This window comes from Leptonychotes weddellii, chromosome 2 (genome assembly GCF_054177405.1).
Source record: "Leptonychotes weddellii isolate Sample4059 chromosome 2, ASM5417740v2, whole genome shotgun sequence".
Lineage (NCBI taxonomy): Eukaryota > Metazoa > Chordata > Mammalia > Carnivora > Phocidae > Leptonychotes > Leptonychotes weddellii.
This window is the reverse complement of record NC_138370.1, coordinates 113452481-113466920: the sequence shown is the minus strand read 5'-3', so window position 1 is coordinate 113466920 and position 14440 is coordinate 113452481. Positions and strand designations below refer to the sequence as shown.

At 41.6% G+C, this 14440-nt stretch overlaps 1 protein-coding gene across 3 annotated transcripts in view; it reads left to right on the top strand.

Moving 5' to 3' along the window:
- The first annotated feature begins 3373 nt into the window (after positions 1–3373).
- Positions 3374–14440, top strand: part of HERC3 (HECT and RLD domain containing E3 ubiquitin protein ligase 3) — a 110990-nt gene continuing 99923 nt past the window's right edge. For 2 of the 3 annotated variants that reach the window (XM_081812156.1, XM_081812155.1), the window contains exon 1: positions 3377–3744. In XM_081812156.1, the coding sequence (XP_081668282.1) occupies positions 3519–3744 (226 nt within the window). In that variant the 5' untranslated portion in view covers positions 3377–3518. Of the gene's footprint in view, positions 3745–14440 lie in introns of all 3 variants that reach the window. The other variant, XM_081812157.1, reaches the window with a different exon arrangement.

Below are 14440 nucleotides of genomic sequence, written 5' to 3'. Positions count from 1 at the left end.
GGACTGCAGAGATGCTCCAAGTATCGCTCTTGGGGTACAAATACATGTGAGTGAGTAGGTAAATTCACATGCATGGAGCCCACAAATAATGAAGAACAGCTGCAGTCGGGAAGAGTGAAGGTGGTGGTTCTGGCACCAGACAAGAGGGGATCCGCCGCTAAGCAACATTATTGGGACTGGTTCTGTCTCTTGTCTTTGAAACTCTGTGGCTAGGAGGGTAATAATGTCTTACAGGTATCCTCGTGTGGCAGGGAACAGAGCTCGCAGCAGCCTCAGTTATCCTTCAGAGGCAAAAGGCAGTCTTCCTTTGGAGCTCCAGTGAGCTTCATGGGGAAGGACTCTGGCTCCCTTGGGAGTGTGAACCTATCCCTGAACCAGTCAAAATGGTTTAGGGGGCGTTCTCTGATTGGTTTGCTGTGGTCATGTCTTGTGGCTTAGGGGTGGCCTTCTCTGGCTTGGTGGGGGGTCATGTGATGGCTTGTGGGGGTGGTTTTTTGTTTTTTGTTTTTTTTTTTAAGATTTTATTTATTTATTTATTTGACAGAGAGAGAGAACATGAACAAGCAGGGGGAGCAGCAGAGGGGGAGGGAGAAGCAGGCTTCCCCCGGAGCAGGGAGCCCGATGGCAGGAGCCCGATGCGGGGCTCAGTCCCAGGACTCTGGGATCATGACCTGAGCTGAAGGCAGAAGCTTAACTGACTGAGCCAGGCAGGCACCCCTGGAGGGGTGTTCTTTGATTGGCTTAGCCAGGGTCATGCTTACCCTTGTACAAGAGAGCAGCGAATTTGTTACTAGATGAAGAGGGACTTTGGGACATGGATTTAAAAAAAGCAGTTGATAACACCCTTGAGGAATTTTTTTTAAACTAACCTTTATCATTCGGAAGGATTGCGTCACATTGAGTTGCCGCTTGCTTTTACGTTAAGTGGGTTTCAGCCATGCCCCCTCCCCCTGTATATTCATACAAGGAACATACAGGGGGTTCCTTGTATGAATATACTGCAGTCTGTTTATCCAGCTTCCTGTTGATGGACATTTGGGTTGTTGCCATTTTTGTTTAGTATGAATAAAGCTGCTGTGAGCATTGTTTATAGATCTTTCTGCAGACATACAATTGTAGCTTCTTGATGTCATATTTTTAGATGCACTGTTTGTACTTGGCTGGTTAAGGGGTTGGCTTAATGCTACAGCTGCCTAATCTCAGCCATTATCTCTTAATTCTGACTAGTTTCACTCTCAGAGGGCAACTTTATTTTCAGCTTTGCAGGGCATACTGTATTGTATCCTGACTACAGTTAGTCATTCTGCAAGTAATTTTTGTGTTCTTGCTCCTGTAGGTGACCTGCTTGGGAGGCAGTGTAGCCCAGTGGATAAGACTGTGGACATTGGTATCAGGCCTAGATTCGTAGCCTGCTTCTGACGCCTTCAAGCTGTGTGACCTTGGGCATGCTTCTCAGTCTCTCTGAGGCTTGCTTTATCAGAAAATGAAGCTAAAAATAGTATTTATGGCACAAGGTTGTTGTGAAGATGAAATAATGATGTAAAATGCTTATTAACACAGTGACTGTTGCATAGTAAGCTCTATGATGTTGCTTATGTAATTATTGGTAGGTGAGATAAGACGAATTCACGAAACATTAAAAATGATGAAAGAAGTTAGTTGGGAAAGTTAAATTATGAAAAGATTATGTGATTTTTCTGGTCTTTTAAAATGTATATCTTACCCCCTGCCCCAGTTTGTGTTTTATCTTGACTCCCTTTGTAATTAAAGAATAACAGCTAAGCTTAATGTCCTTTTAGTTCTAGAGTCTAGACAAGGAATACAAATCTTGGGAAGAAACAGAACTTTTTGGTTAAGAAAGCATCTTGAGATTCAGTTTTATATTTTATTTTGGGTTTCCATGCCTTTCCTGAAAGCCTTAAGAGTTCAAAGAATAAGTCAGATAACATTACCATAGGTAGTGAAATAATATTCTGTGGTATGGAAGTACCCCATTTTGTTTATCCATTCATCAATTGATAGGTATTTGGGTTTATTTCTGCATTTTGGTATTATGAGTAATGCTGCTATGAACATTTGTGTACAAGTTTTTTTGTGTGTGTTTTTATTTTAAGATTTGAGAGAGAGCAAGAAAGAGCTTGCATGCACATGAGTATGAGGCGTGGGGAGGGGCAGAGGGACAAGCAGACTCCTTGCTGAGCAGGGAGCCTGACATGAGGCTCCATCTCAAGAACCTGAGGTCATGACCTGAGCCAAAGTCAGACGCTTTACCGACTGAGCCACCCAGGAGCTTGTGTACATGGTTTTGTGTGGACATATATTTGCAAATCTCTTGGATATATATATACCTCGGGGTGAAATTGCCAGATCATATGGTAGCTGTATTTTTAGCCTTTTGATGAAGTGCCAGAATATTTTTCCAAAGGACCTGCACATTTTTATGTTCCCCCCAGGAATGTAGAAGGCTCCAGTTTCTCCACATCCTCACCAACATTTGTTATTATCTGTCGTTTCTGATTATAGCCATCCTAGTGAGTGTGAACTGGTAGAACGTGATGAGATTTTGTTTTTGTTTGTATGAAAGGGAAGCATAAATTTCTAAAAGGTGGTGAAACTTTGGGTTGGAGTCAGCAAGGATCAGTCAAAAGTTGATTGAGTAGCTGCTAAATAAGAGAGGTATGTTATACTGTGTTCCCTATTTAAGGGAGTTAGGCTCTGGCTGAGGAGTTAAGTTTAAAAAAAAAAAAAAGCAAAAAAAACCCCACAACAAACCACAGAGAAAGTCTCCAACCAAGACACTATAGTAGATGTGTCAGAGGAATGCAGGCTGACTGTGGCTGGAATGATCCCTAGGGGCTTTTAGGTAGGAAGTGAAGCTTGATTCTGAGCCAGAAGGATGTGTAAGAAGAAATGGCAGGGAAGATAACATTTTTCCCCATTTTTCTTTTTTTTCATTTTATTATTATTATTATTATTATTATTATTATTATTATTATTATGTTTTGTTTCAAGTGGTGAATTACTACTGTCCAAGCTAACAGTAGGTTACCTAAAGGAGTTAATTAGTTCAAAAAATTTTATAACATGAAATAAGCAAAAAACTCAAAAGGGGCAAAGAGAAAGGACAAGATGAAATTAGGAGGGTAATTTCCAGACTGTTATTGCCATAATGGTTTGCAAAGATTGTTTTAGCGAGTCTCTTGTGCTCGGAGTTCCTTATCAGCGATCTAAAAGTCACATTCTGTTTGCGTTCACTATTCATTTATACAAACAAAATTTGTTTAGAAATGTTTTTTTAAACTCCTACTGAAACACAAAAATAGCATCATTACTATAAATATTTTCAACGATATTAATATGTATTGAGATGCAAGGTATCTGGAGAATATTAAGGGGAGTGTTCTTTTTAAAATTGATTATATTTATTACTTAAAAGTTATTTTCTCTGACCTCTTTTTTTAACCTTTTTTTTACAGAACTCTATTCTAGGCTACATGACTCCCTGAAGGATCAGAACAATGTTATGTTGGGGATATTGGTCTCTGGGCCAACCTGGGATCAGCACCAACCTGCAAGGGATTGTGGCTGAGCCACAGGTGTGTGGATTCATATCTGATAGAAGCGTCAAGGAAGTGGCCTGTGGAGGAAACCACTCCGTGTTCCTGCTGGAGGATGGGGAAGTTTACACCTGCGGTTTGAACACCAAGGGACAGCTGGGCCACGAGAGGGAAGGAAATAAGCCAGGTGAGCACACCTAGTTCACCTCCATGATTGGTGAGAAAGGCTGAGGGAAGGGGGAGAGCGGGTTGAAGATTACCTCACTGAGTGTTTATCTTTCGAGAGGCTCTGATCTGGTGCAGGGATCCCTTACTGTTTGGAACTTTTGTGTTCAATGCAGATCTTTTTGTCAGAAAACCAGACTTTTCCTTTTTCGTCTTATTAGATAACATATGTAATATCACTGGCCGGAGTGCGGGGTGAGGTTGACGAGTTCAGAGTTAGAGAGATTTTTCTCTGGTAATTGAATGCTAAGACATTATGATCATTTGTGATTTGTAACCCTCACACAGTCAATATCAGAAGCATTTTCACCTCATTTTTCCTCCTAATTGCGTGTTCATTCATCAGTTTTGGCAACATGCTTTTGTTTAGCATTTTGGGCTAAGCACTGTGCTCGTGTGAAGAGATAGTTGAATGGGAGTTAGTGATGATGTGGCTCCAGGGATCCCCCGTGGAAGGATGTGTGAAGTAAGTTGAAGAATATGCTGGAGGGAGCTGGGGAGCGGGATCCATTCTGCCTTTGGGGGTCAAGTAAGAAGCATAGTAGGACTTCGGCAAGTGTGTGTCTGTGTGTGTGTATGCATGTGGCTTATTGCACACACCTGAGTGTACCCTGTGGTTTGTTTTGTTTTGTTTTGTTTTAAAGGCATGGCTGTCAAGGTGCAGTCCTTGTTCAGGGAATGTTGAATAGTGTGGCAAGACTGGTGATGGAGGGTGAAAGGGGCTGTACATATTTAAAGTCCGCTGATTTCAATTTATTTTCTTCCCACTTTTTCTGTGTGAGTTTGACCTTGAGTATATATGTAGCATGAATGAATCTATGAGGTACTTTCTCAGTCTTGGATTTTGGAAGTAGTAGTGATGATGTTTAAATGGGTCTCCTTTTGGTGAGAAATGATAAGGTAGGGTCTTCAGTTGTGACCATGTTGTGTTTTTCACACTAACATGGGCAGGTGTCATTTTGCTTGCTACTTATCTTTTATTCAATCCAAATCAAGTGAAGATACAGAAGCTTCATTAAAGAACAGCCTTGTTGGTTTTTTTTCTAGATAATTTTACTCTTTCATGTTTATCTAGGAGGGTCAGTTTGGCATCAGGATGAGCTAAATTTTTTCAGTTTTTTTCCTAGATTATTTTACTCTTTCGTGTTTATCTAGGAAGGTCAGTTTGGCATCAGGATGAGCTAAATTTTTACCATGACACATTGTCTCCCTCCTTTCTCATATTTATTCCCTCCCATAGCAAGTGGCTGTGTTCCATAGTTCACCTGCCCAAATGTCAGTATGAATTTATAAATTAATAATTTGACCATTGGATAAAGGGCCATAGGGCTGGTCTTAAGCAAAATTATGAAGTATGTGAAGTATGATTTGTGGGCTCCTTCCCCCTTGTTTGCCCCGGGTTCCCTCATTGGAGCCCTCCCTAAGACATCCCATCAGGCCTGCTCACCTGGAGAAAATCCCAGTGTTCTGTCAGGGCTTTCCTAACATGTGGGCCCTGGACTCTTGGGATTTCAAGGAAGGAGTTTGTAGCATGAGCCGTATGTTTGTACACCTTTATATGTACAATGCACCTGATCCTACAGGTTTTCAAATGTTAGTAGATTCTGTTATTCATTAAAATAAAATTTCAGTAAGTGTGCTACCAATTCATAATTGAGTTAGTAAACCCTACCCATTATGTGTTTTACCAATTAACATAAAAGTATAATATGCAGGAACGTTTTTGATTTCTAAAAATGGTTTTCTTTTTGGAAAAGAGTAAAAAACCAAGGTCTTCTTTCCCTTCCTTCTATTAAAACTCACTTGTATCTTACATGAGACTCCTATTCTTGCTCTGTTTCCTCAAGTGAGAGCCAGTATCTTACACTAATGCCTAGAGAGAGATTAATGGCAAGTCACAGACCAACAGCTTGCTCCTTCCTATGGGAATGTGTACGTTCAGCCAGGACTTAGAGACATTTAAGGCCCTCTTCATACCAATGATCCTTGAAGGATTTGTCCTTACCCTGGCCAGCCTTTGAAGGGAGGATTTTGGGGACCAGGAGGAGATCTTTCCAGGACTGCAGAGACAATACAGTTAGGGTAAACTCTGGAATCAGACAAACCAGGTGTAGGCGTTAACCCGTCTCTGTATTTCTGAGCTCAGTTCCCTTTCCTGTAAAAGGAGACTTCCTGTGGTAGTGTAGCTCTTGATGCAGTAGATTCAAATGGTAAAGACGACTCAGCAAAGCTACCTGTGGCCTGTGAAGGCTGCCCTGCTCCCGTCCTCCTGTCTGTCTGCTCTGTGACTCTGCCCTCTGTGGCAGCCTGCCCGCCCCCCCACCCACCTTTGTCTTAGAACCTGGGGTGAGAGGATTCAACCTGGGGTGGCAGGTGAGAAAGGAAACAAAATGCTTGCAGTCCAACCATCGCAAAGACCTGTGGGAGGCCCCATGGTGAATGCACCTCAGTGCAATGTGACATTGTTCCAGTGGAACCTCCTGACAGCTCCACGGAGCTAGTGGTGGGTGGTCTGTGGGCTCTGGGAGTGAGTGAGCAGGAGTAGTCACTGCTTCAGCCTGCACACTGGGTCAGGCCGACGCCTCAGCCTGCAGCCGCTCCCTGTAAGCAAGGCTGAGTGACTGCAAGAGACTTGAGCTAGAGGTGCATCAAGAAGGCTTTTGGATTCAGCCACAGAATCCAGCCCATGCTTGTAATCTAAATTTGTAATAAGCAAGGCCCTAGTGTAAATTACAGTAGATTCCAGAAACTTCTGTTGTTGGTTAAGCTTGTCTGTTAATTATAAACTCCATAGCAGCTGTGAAATAGTGCCTCTTTGAATGGAAAGATTATGTGGGTGGGCACCTCCCTCTCTTTTAACTTTTTTCATTGATAGGTGTGTTCTGAATTGGGGACCATTTGGATTTATTTTTAATGACTGGGAAAAAGAGAATGAGCTTGTTTTCTCCATGTGTTTTTTGAGGACTGTGACCTGGAGAGCTGCTAGGCAGAGGTGGGGAAGTCAGTGACAGACAGACCCTGTTTCAGGTAGCCTGTGCTGGCCCTAAGTAACCCCTGTGCTGTTTGGGGAGGGAACTTGATAGAAGAGCCCTTTCTCAGGATGCTTCTGGGGGCAGTGGGCGGGTTTGTGATTTCAAGTTCACACCATTGCCCAGACCAGAGGACTTTGTAGTGTGAAGGATTAAAGAGTGAGGGGAAGGAAAGGTGGAGGAAGATGGGGTAGGGCATGCACCGGGATGATGGGATGAGACTCTTCTGTCAGAACATGCACCTTGAGCCTGTCCTGCCAGTTGATCAGTTTATACACATTGTCTCTAATTGGCATGGTTGCAAGGGACACAAATTCATTTTTTTTTTTTTTAAAGATTTTATTTATTTATTTGAGACAGAGAGAATGACAGACAGACAGCATGAGAGGGAGGAGGGTCAGAGGGAGAAGCAGACTCCCTGCCGAGCAGGGAGCCCGACGCGGGACTCGATCCTGGGATTCCAGGATCATGACCTGAGCTGAAGGCAGTCGCTCAACCAACTGAGCCACCCAGGCGCCCACAAATTCATTTTTTTTAGGAGGAATCCTATACCTGTGACATAGCAGTGGTATAAAGCACTCCACAATGATTTTAAAGGGTTTCTTTTTTTCTCCTTGAGAGCATCTAATAGTTACCTATTGCTTTTGCTGTTCCTGCGGCTACTGTGCATTTCTCTTACTGCTTAGTACTGCTCTTATGTGACCAGCTTCGTGTGTGTCTCTGTGTGTGATGGAGAGAGGGCATTTCAAGGACACATCAAATACTGAAACTCTTGCTAATGAAGGTCCGATATTTTCCCAGTGTGTTGGGCAGCCTGGGGTTCTAGGTTGTGTATCTCTGTGACTCATTCATTTGTGCTTTGGCCAAAGGCAAAGAGCCCTGTGATTCCCAGAAGCATTTTTTATGGGCAGAATATCAAAGTCCCATCTAAACTCAATGTCCAGCTTTAAAAAACAAACAAAAAACAGTTGGATTATAACTGTTTTGTATATTCGTCTCCCATATGACTTTTCTCTCCTTCATTCTCCCCATCACATTGTGATTATCAACCTTACCTCTCCAAAAATCAGGGATAGTTTCAGTGGTGAAAAAATTGTAGGATTATTAAACTAATTTCCGCATGTTTTTGCCCATGAATTCATCTCATAATTTCTGAAGACATAGAGTTACAGAACTACATTATAGGAAGACTTGTGTGCCTCCCCTCCTTTTTTTTTTTTTTAAAGAGTTTTATTTTTTATTATTTTTTTAAGATTTTATTTATTTATTTGAGAGAGAGAGAATGAGAGACAGCACAAGAGGGAGGAGGGTGAGAGGGAGAAGCAGACTCCCCGCCGAGCAGGGAGCCCGATGCAGGGCTCCATCCTGGGACTCCAGGATCACGACCTGAGCAGTCGCTTAACCAACTGAGCCACCCAGGTGTCCTCCCCTCCTTTTTAAATTTTTAAATTTAAAATTTTTTTTCTTTTTTAATAAAGCAAGCAAAACATGGGTTTTTTCCCAAATTATGATTTTTTAAATAAGTGACTAAACTGTAACTGAACATTAAGCACATCTTTGAAATATTTTGTTAAACTAAGATAGAAACTGGTTGCCCATAGAAAAAAAAATTCCAGGATTTTACCTTAGTTTACTCTGCTTCTCTTATTCCCACCCAGCCACATTGTCAGCACTGTATTCTTCAGCCAAACCCACAGGTCTCCTCTCCCCATGCATACTCTGATTCTTCATATTGGGATTTTAGCACCAGCTAATCCTTGTGTTATTAGGGATGTCTGAATTTATGTAAACCTCTTCTGACCTTTCTATTTTGAGTAGACAAAGAGCTGTGGTAGGTGCAATTATTTAATCTAACTTCACTATGTTAAATTTTTATTTTTATTTTTTTAATTTTTTTAAAGTTTTTTTTTTTTAAGATTTTATTTATTTATTTGACAGAGAGATAGCGAGAGCAGGAACACAAGCAGGGGGAGTGGGAGAGGGAGAAGCAGGCTTCCCCGCTGAGCAGGGAGCCCGACATGGGACTCGATCCCAGGACCCTGGGATCATGACCTGAGCCGAAGGCAGACGCTTAACGACTGAGCCACCCAGGTGCCCCGACTATGTTAAATTTTTAAAAATCTGCATTGACATTCCGGGAAACCTTTTCATAGGAAACCTCAAGGGTAACCATTTAAAGCAGACTCTAACATTTCTGTGCAACCCTGTTTGATTCATATCTATGATTGGTTCCTTTTACTTCCTCCCGAGTTAGTTTCTCTCTTTCTTGCAGGTAATTTAATCCAATTCACATTCACATTTTGTATTCAACCTAAGCATTTCCATAATGCCCATCACCATATGTAACAGCTCTCCCGCTGTTTGATAAATGGGGTTTATAAAGCGGAATATCTCAAAAGCGTCAATTCCCAGAGCTGTGGTCCTGCTAACCCTGGTAGAAGTAACACTTTCAACTAGCTTACCAAGTTCCTTTCGGGCCTCTGAAGGACGAGGTAACTCTCTCATGTTAATCAGCTTTTGCCGAAAGCAGACTAGCTGAGCTGAAAGGAAATGGAAGACATCCTGTAATGACTTCCTATTACTGAAGTGCATATTTCTATGGGCATAACCCTGATATAAAAGGCAGAAGGTGCCACAGGAAATGTTCAGATCTCAATATTGCACTGTTAGAAGCCCCATCCCTTCCTCATTAGGGGTGGCAGGTGGTCCAGGAGGCTGCACAACCCTTTCTGATGATGATGACGACGGTGGGAGTAATCAAACCCTATGGGATGTGGTGACTTCTATTTAGTTGCGTGGACAGCTTTCTAGTTCAGACGCCTGGAGCTCAGGAGCAGTGTCATTTAATAATTTTATTTTCTGGGGTGGGTCATCAAAAGTTACTTTTTCCTGTCTGTACTCAGCCTATTTTCTTTATAGATACTTGAAAGTTTTAGAAAATATGTACTTATTAATGAGCATATTCTTTATTTCTTTAATTTTTTTAAAGATTTAAAAAATTTTATTATTTGACAGAGAGAGCGCTCGAGAGAGCACAAGCAGGGGGAGGGGCAGGCAGAGGGAGAAGCAGGCTCCCCACTGAGCAGGGAGGCTGATGGGGGGCTCCATCCCAGGATGTTGGGATCATGACCTGAGCTGAGGGCAGATGCTTAACCAACTGAGCCACCCAGGAGCCCCTCTTTGTGACTTAAAAATTTGCAGTGTTATTTTTAAGTAACTAACAGTGGTTTGCATTGTGATACACGAGACCGAGTTCATTTGTTAATTGTAGAAGTGGTTAACTATAGGTATTATAATCTCTCTTCCTCTGGACGTGCGTGACATTTTTAAGCTGATTAATCCTCATGACAGTTCTGTAAAGTAGGTCAGTATTACCATCCCAGGTATATGTAAAGGAGAACAGGAAAGGGAGTTGAGTTTGTTTTGCTTGGGTGCTGACAGTTTGGTTTTAGTAATCGTAGAATTTTGTTGATGGACATCTTTTTAACCGCAGCCTGCTTGGAAGGGCACAATAGAATTTTATTCTTAAACTGTTTTTCTTGTTTACTTTTAGTCTCCACTCATTCCTTACAAAAGAAACAAAAGGATATAAACTTGGCCACCAAGAAGCTTGTATTCTTTAATTTTCTGGTTAAATGCTGGATATACTTAAGGTGTTTTGATTAAACATATGGAGAAACAGTCCGTTCCCTTTTCATCTTTAAAACTATCAGGTGACTGCCAGTTAATCTGGGGGAAAAACACACATGATAATTCACATCTCAGGCTGATGTATTTTATTTTGCCTTGCAGTTTGCCTCTTGTTCTTTCTTCCTTTATTTCCTTGAATTATTTACTTCCTGTCATTCAGTCATTGATTCAGCAGGTGTTTACTGAGTGACTAGACTACTAGGTTCCTCATTTGTAGCAGTTACTGTCAGAACACAATGCATTTAGTGCAGATCCTACCCTTTGGGAGTTTACAGGCTAGGTGGGAATGTAAGATGTGTTCCTGTTGTTTCTGTAAAGATTACGTAATCCAGTTCACCATGTGCCAAGCAAGTGATCAGGGTCCTAAGTGTGTCAAAATAAGAGTTGTAGTGAGGAGTCAGGTCTAAATCAGGTCACCAACAGTGCTACATTCAGATTTCTCACAGATGCCATCTTTTACAACCACACACATATAAAGTTCAAGTTTATCTTAGGTTTGTGAGCTTTGTGGGAGGAGTGAAATCTAGCAGTCGGAGAAGGGGCAGTTTTGGAAATGGTGTCATTCTCCAGGGATTTTCCATGATGTTAGTGGGTAAGTCCACCCTTTACTTCTGAATTTTTTTTTTTTTTTTTAAAGATTTTATTTATTTATTCATGAGAGACAGAGAGAGAGAGAGACAGAGGCAGAGGGAGAAGTAGGCTCCCCGCGGAGCAGGGAGCCCGATGCGGGACTCGATCCCGGGACTCCAGGATCACGACCCGAGCCGAAGGCAGCCGCCCAACCAACCGAGCCACCCAGGCGCCCCTACTTCTGAATTTTTGTGTTGCAGTAACAGTCTTGTCATTTTGATGATCTCTGGTATACCTTTGGTGATCTGTGATCTTGATGGATCTAGGATAGGTAGAATGTTTTCAGGAAATTTATCAGTCTGGATGGTATATGTCTATTCAGCTGACATTTCACAGTTCTTCAGGAATCTGAGTAAAGACCGGAATCTGAGTAAATACCCTTTCATAGCATGTAATGTTGAAATCTTTGGTAACTCTCCAGCAGAGAAACTGTCTCCTGTCCTTGCAGACTTTGGATTAGTTTTTTACTCATTTTAAGACATGTATTGCATTTCTATTACAATTATTAAATGACTCATAGCAGTTGGAATTGTTATTGTGAGTGATTTTAATTTGGAGCATTAGCTAATCATGGAGGCAGTATAATGAATAAGAGCATGGACTCTGGAGCCAGACTGCCTGTATTGTAATCCTGGCTTTGCCACTCACTGGTTGTGTGATTCTGGAAAAGTTGCTTAACGTCTCTGTGTCCCGGTTTTCTTAGTTGTAAAACATGGGTAATAATATCTACATATTAGGATTTTGTGAGGATTTAATAAGTTTATCTCAGGTGTTTGTAATAATGCCTGGCCCAAAGTAAGGACTCAATTAGATGCTCCCAGTAGTAGTGTGTGGTAACATCTTCCATTACAATTTTTTTGATCTTACTGTTCTAGCATATTAAATTAATAAATTCATTACACATATATATACATAAAAATAAGTACTTTGATCATTTTTATAGGTTCCCTTAACACTATAGGATTTGATGAATGGTCTGTGCATACAGGGGAGGGAGATGCTATAAGCTAGGGTCATTAAGAGAAGCTACACACATTATGCTAATTTTTATATTTTGAGTTTTAAAGGATAGTCTTTTTTTTAATTTTTAAAATTAATTTGTTATTGTTATGTTAATCACCATACATTACATCATTAGTTTTTGATGTAGTGTTCCATGATTCATTGTTTGTGCATAACACCCAGTGCTCCATGCAGAACGTGCCCTCTTTAATACCCCTCACTAGGCTAACCCATCCTCGCAACCCCCCCCCCACCGAGAACCCTCAGTTTGTTTTTCAGAGTCCATCGTCTCTCATGGTTCCTCTCCCCCTCTGATTTCCCCCCTTCATTCTTCCCCTCCTAAAGGATAGTCTTTATTTTATTTTATTTTTTAAGATTTTTTATTTATTTGAGAGAGAGAGAGAGAGAGAGAGCATGAGAGGGGGTAGGGTTCGAGGGAGAAGCAGACTCCCTGCTGAGAAGGGAGCCCAATGCGGGACTCCATCCTGGGACTCTGGGATCATGACCTCAGCCGAAGGCAGTCGCTTAACCAACTGAGCAACCCAGGCGCCCTGGATAGTCTTTATTTTAAACTTTTTGGGGTCTTTTACCTTATTGGTCCCAAGAAAAATACCTTGCATATATATTGGCACTCTGTAAAAATGGGTTATCCACATAAGGACATGCATACATATATGTTCTCTTTATGCCATGTTAACATTGCCTCCAGCATTCTGGTCCAAAATTGCAAAGGGAAATGAAGTGAATTAGGCCACTGTGGACGTTATAGTATGCCAGGGGCTACTGTGTGATGCTCCTAGAGGACTGGAAGTGGTTTGGCAACAGTTAGCCAGGTGATTTGATCTTGCCACATGTCCAGAAAATAGGGCACAATCAATTTATGCTGAGCCCACCTGAATTCTGTGTGTGATTACTTTAGGCTTCTTGTTAGCTTTGATGGGGGTGAATCTTTGAGCAGGGATCTAAATGACCTGAAAGAAGGTAAGTGGTTTTCCTTTCTACATTCTGCAGTTGCCTAAGAAGAAATCACTTTGGAGTCTGAACCTGTCTGATCCTGTTTTTTTTTTTTTTTTTTTAAATGGGCCTGTGTGTATGGCTAGGATGCTTTCAGCTGTAAGTAACAGAATACTAAGCTACATTTCTGCAGGAACAATGAGTAAAACTTAAGATCTCTTTATAGAGAGTTCTAGGATTGGTTAAATCAGCACAAGGACACCATCGGGCACACAGGTGCTTGCCATCTTTCTGTTCTGCCATCTTCAGTCTATTGTCCTTCTTCCTTGGGCTTGTCCTTTCACGGTCACCAGGTGACTGCCACAGTTCGAGGCATCACATTCTCACACAGCTGTATTCAAAGGCAGATGGGAAGGGGAGTTTTCTTTTGTGTCACCTTTCAAAAATGGGGGAAAACCTTGCCTAGGAACTCCCTCGCGTACATCCTCCTTTGTCTCATTGGCCAGGCCTGGGGTACGTGCCTACCATAGACCAGTCACTGCTGTGCCTGAGTAAGTGAAATAGGAAATATCGGTTTGGCATAGTCAAGTGTCATCTCCTGGGACTGGGGAGGGGCCCAGCAACCCTAAGGGTTCTAGTTCAAGGAGAAAATGGGAGATGGCTAATGCGTAAGCAACACACAGCATCTTCCACAAGGCCGATTTCATAAGGTGTGCAATCTAGGGTCTTTGCCACCTTAAAGTGGAATCATGGCATCTTATTTTTGCTCATATTATAATCTGTAGTTCCTTTTATGAAATCAACAACACCACCTTAACATTGGCCTCGAACAAAACTGATGGCTATCATTATGAGGCAATGACTTTGTAGTGTTTATTGTATATGATATGGAATTGTGTATTTCTTAAGAGTTAGTAGCTTTGTATTTAAGTGCTAAGCACAGCGTGGTAGGTACATAGGGTAGGAAATGTGTTAAATAAATACATGTCTCATAGGTTTTACTATTTTGTTACTTTGCCGTGTTCTGTATGGGTTCTGGGAGGTTTCTGGGGTTAGGTCAATAAAGATCAGAATGATCTTTGTTTAAAGAAGATCACAGAATTTTAAGGATGGAGGATAAAAGAGTGACTTGAATGGTCAATATTTCCATTCATGAGGCTTCACAGAACTAACATTGGATTTAGTATCACACAGCAGAACTTCTCTAAAGGGAGCTGCAGTAGACTCGGCTACTTCAGCTCAGTAAACTTATCAGTTTAACCCTTTTTTTTTTTAAGATTTTATTCATTTGAGAGAGAGAAAAAGCACAAGCGGGGGGAGGGGCAGAGGGAGAAGCAGGCTCCCCGCCGAGCA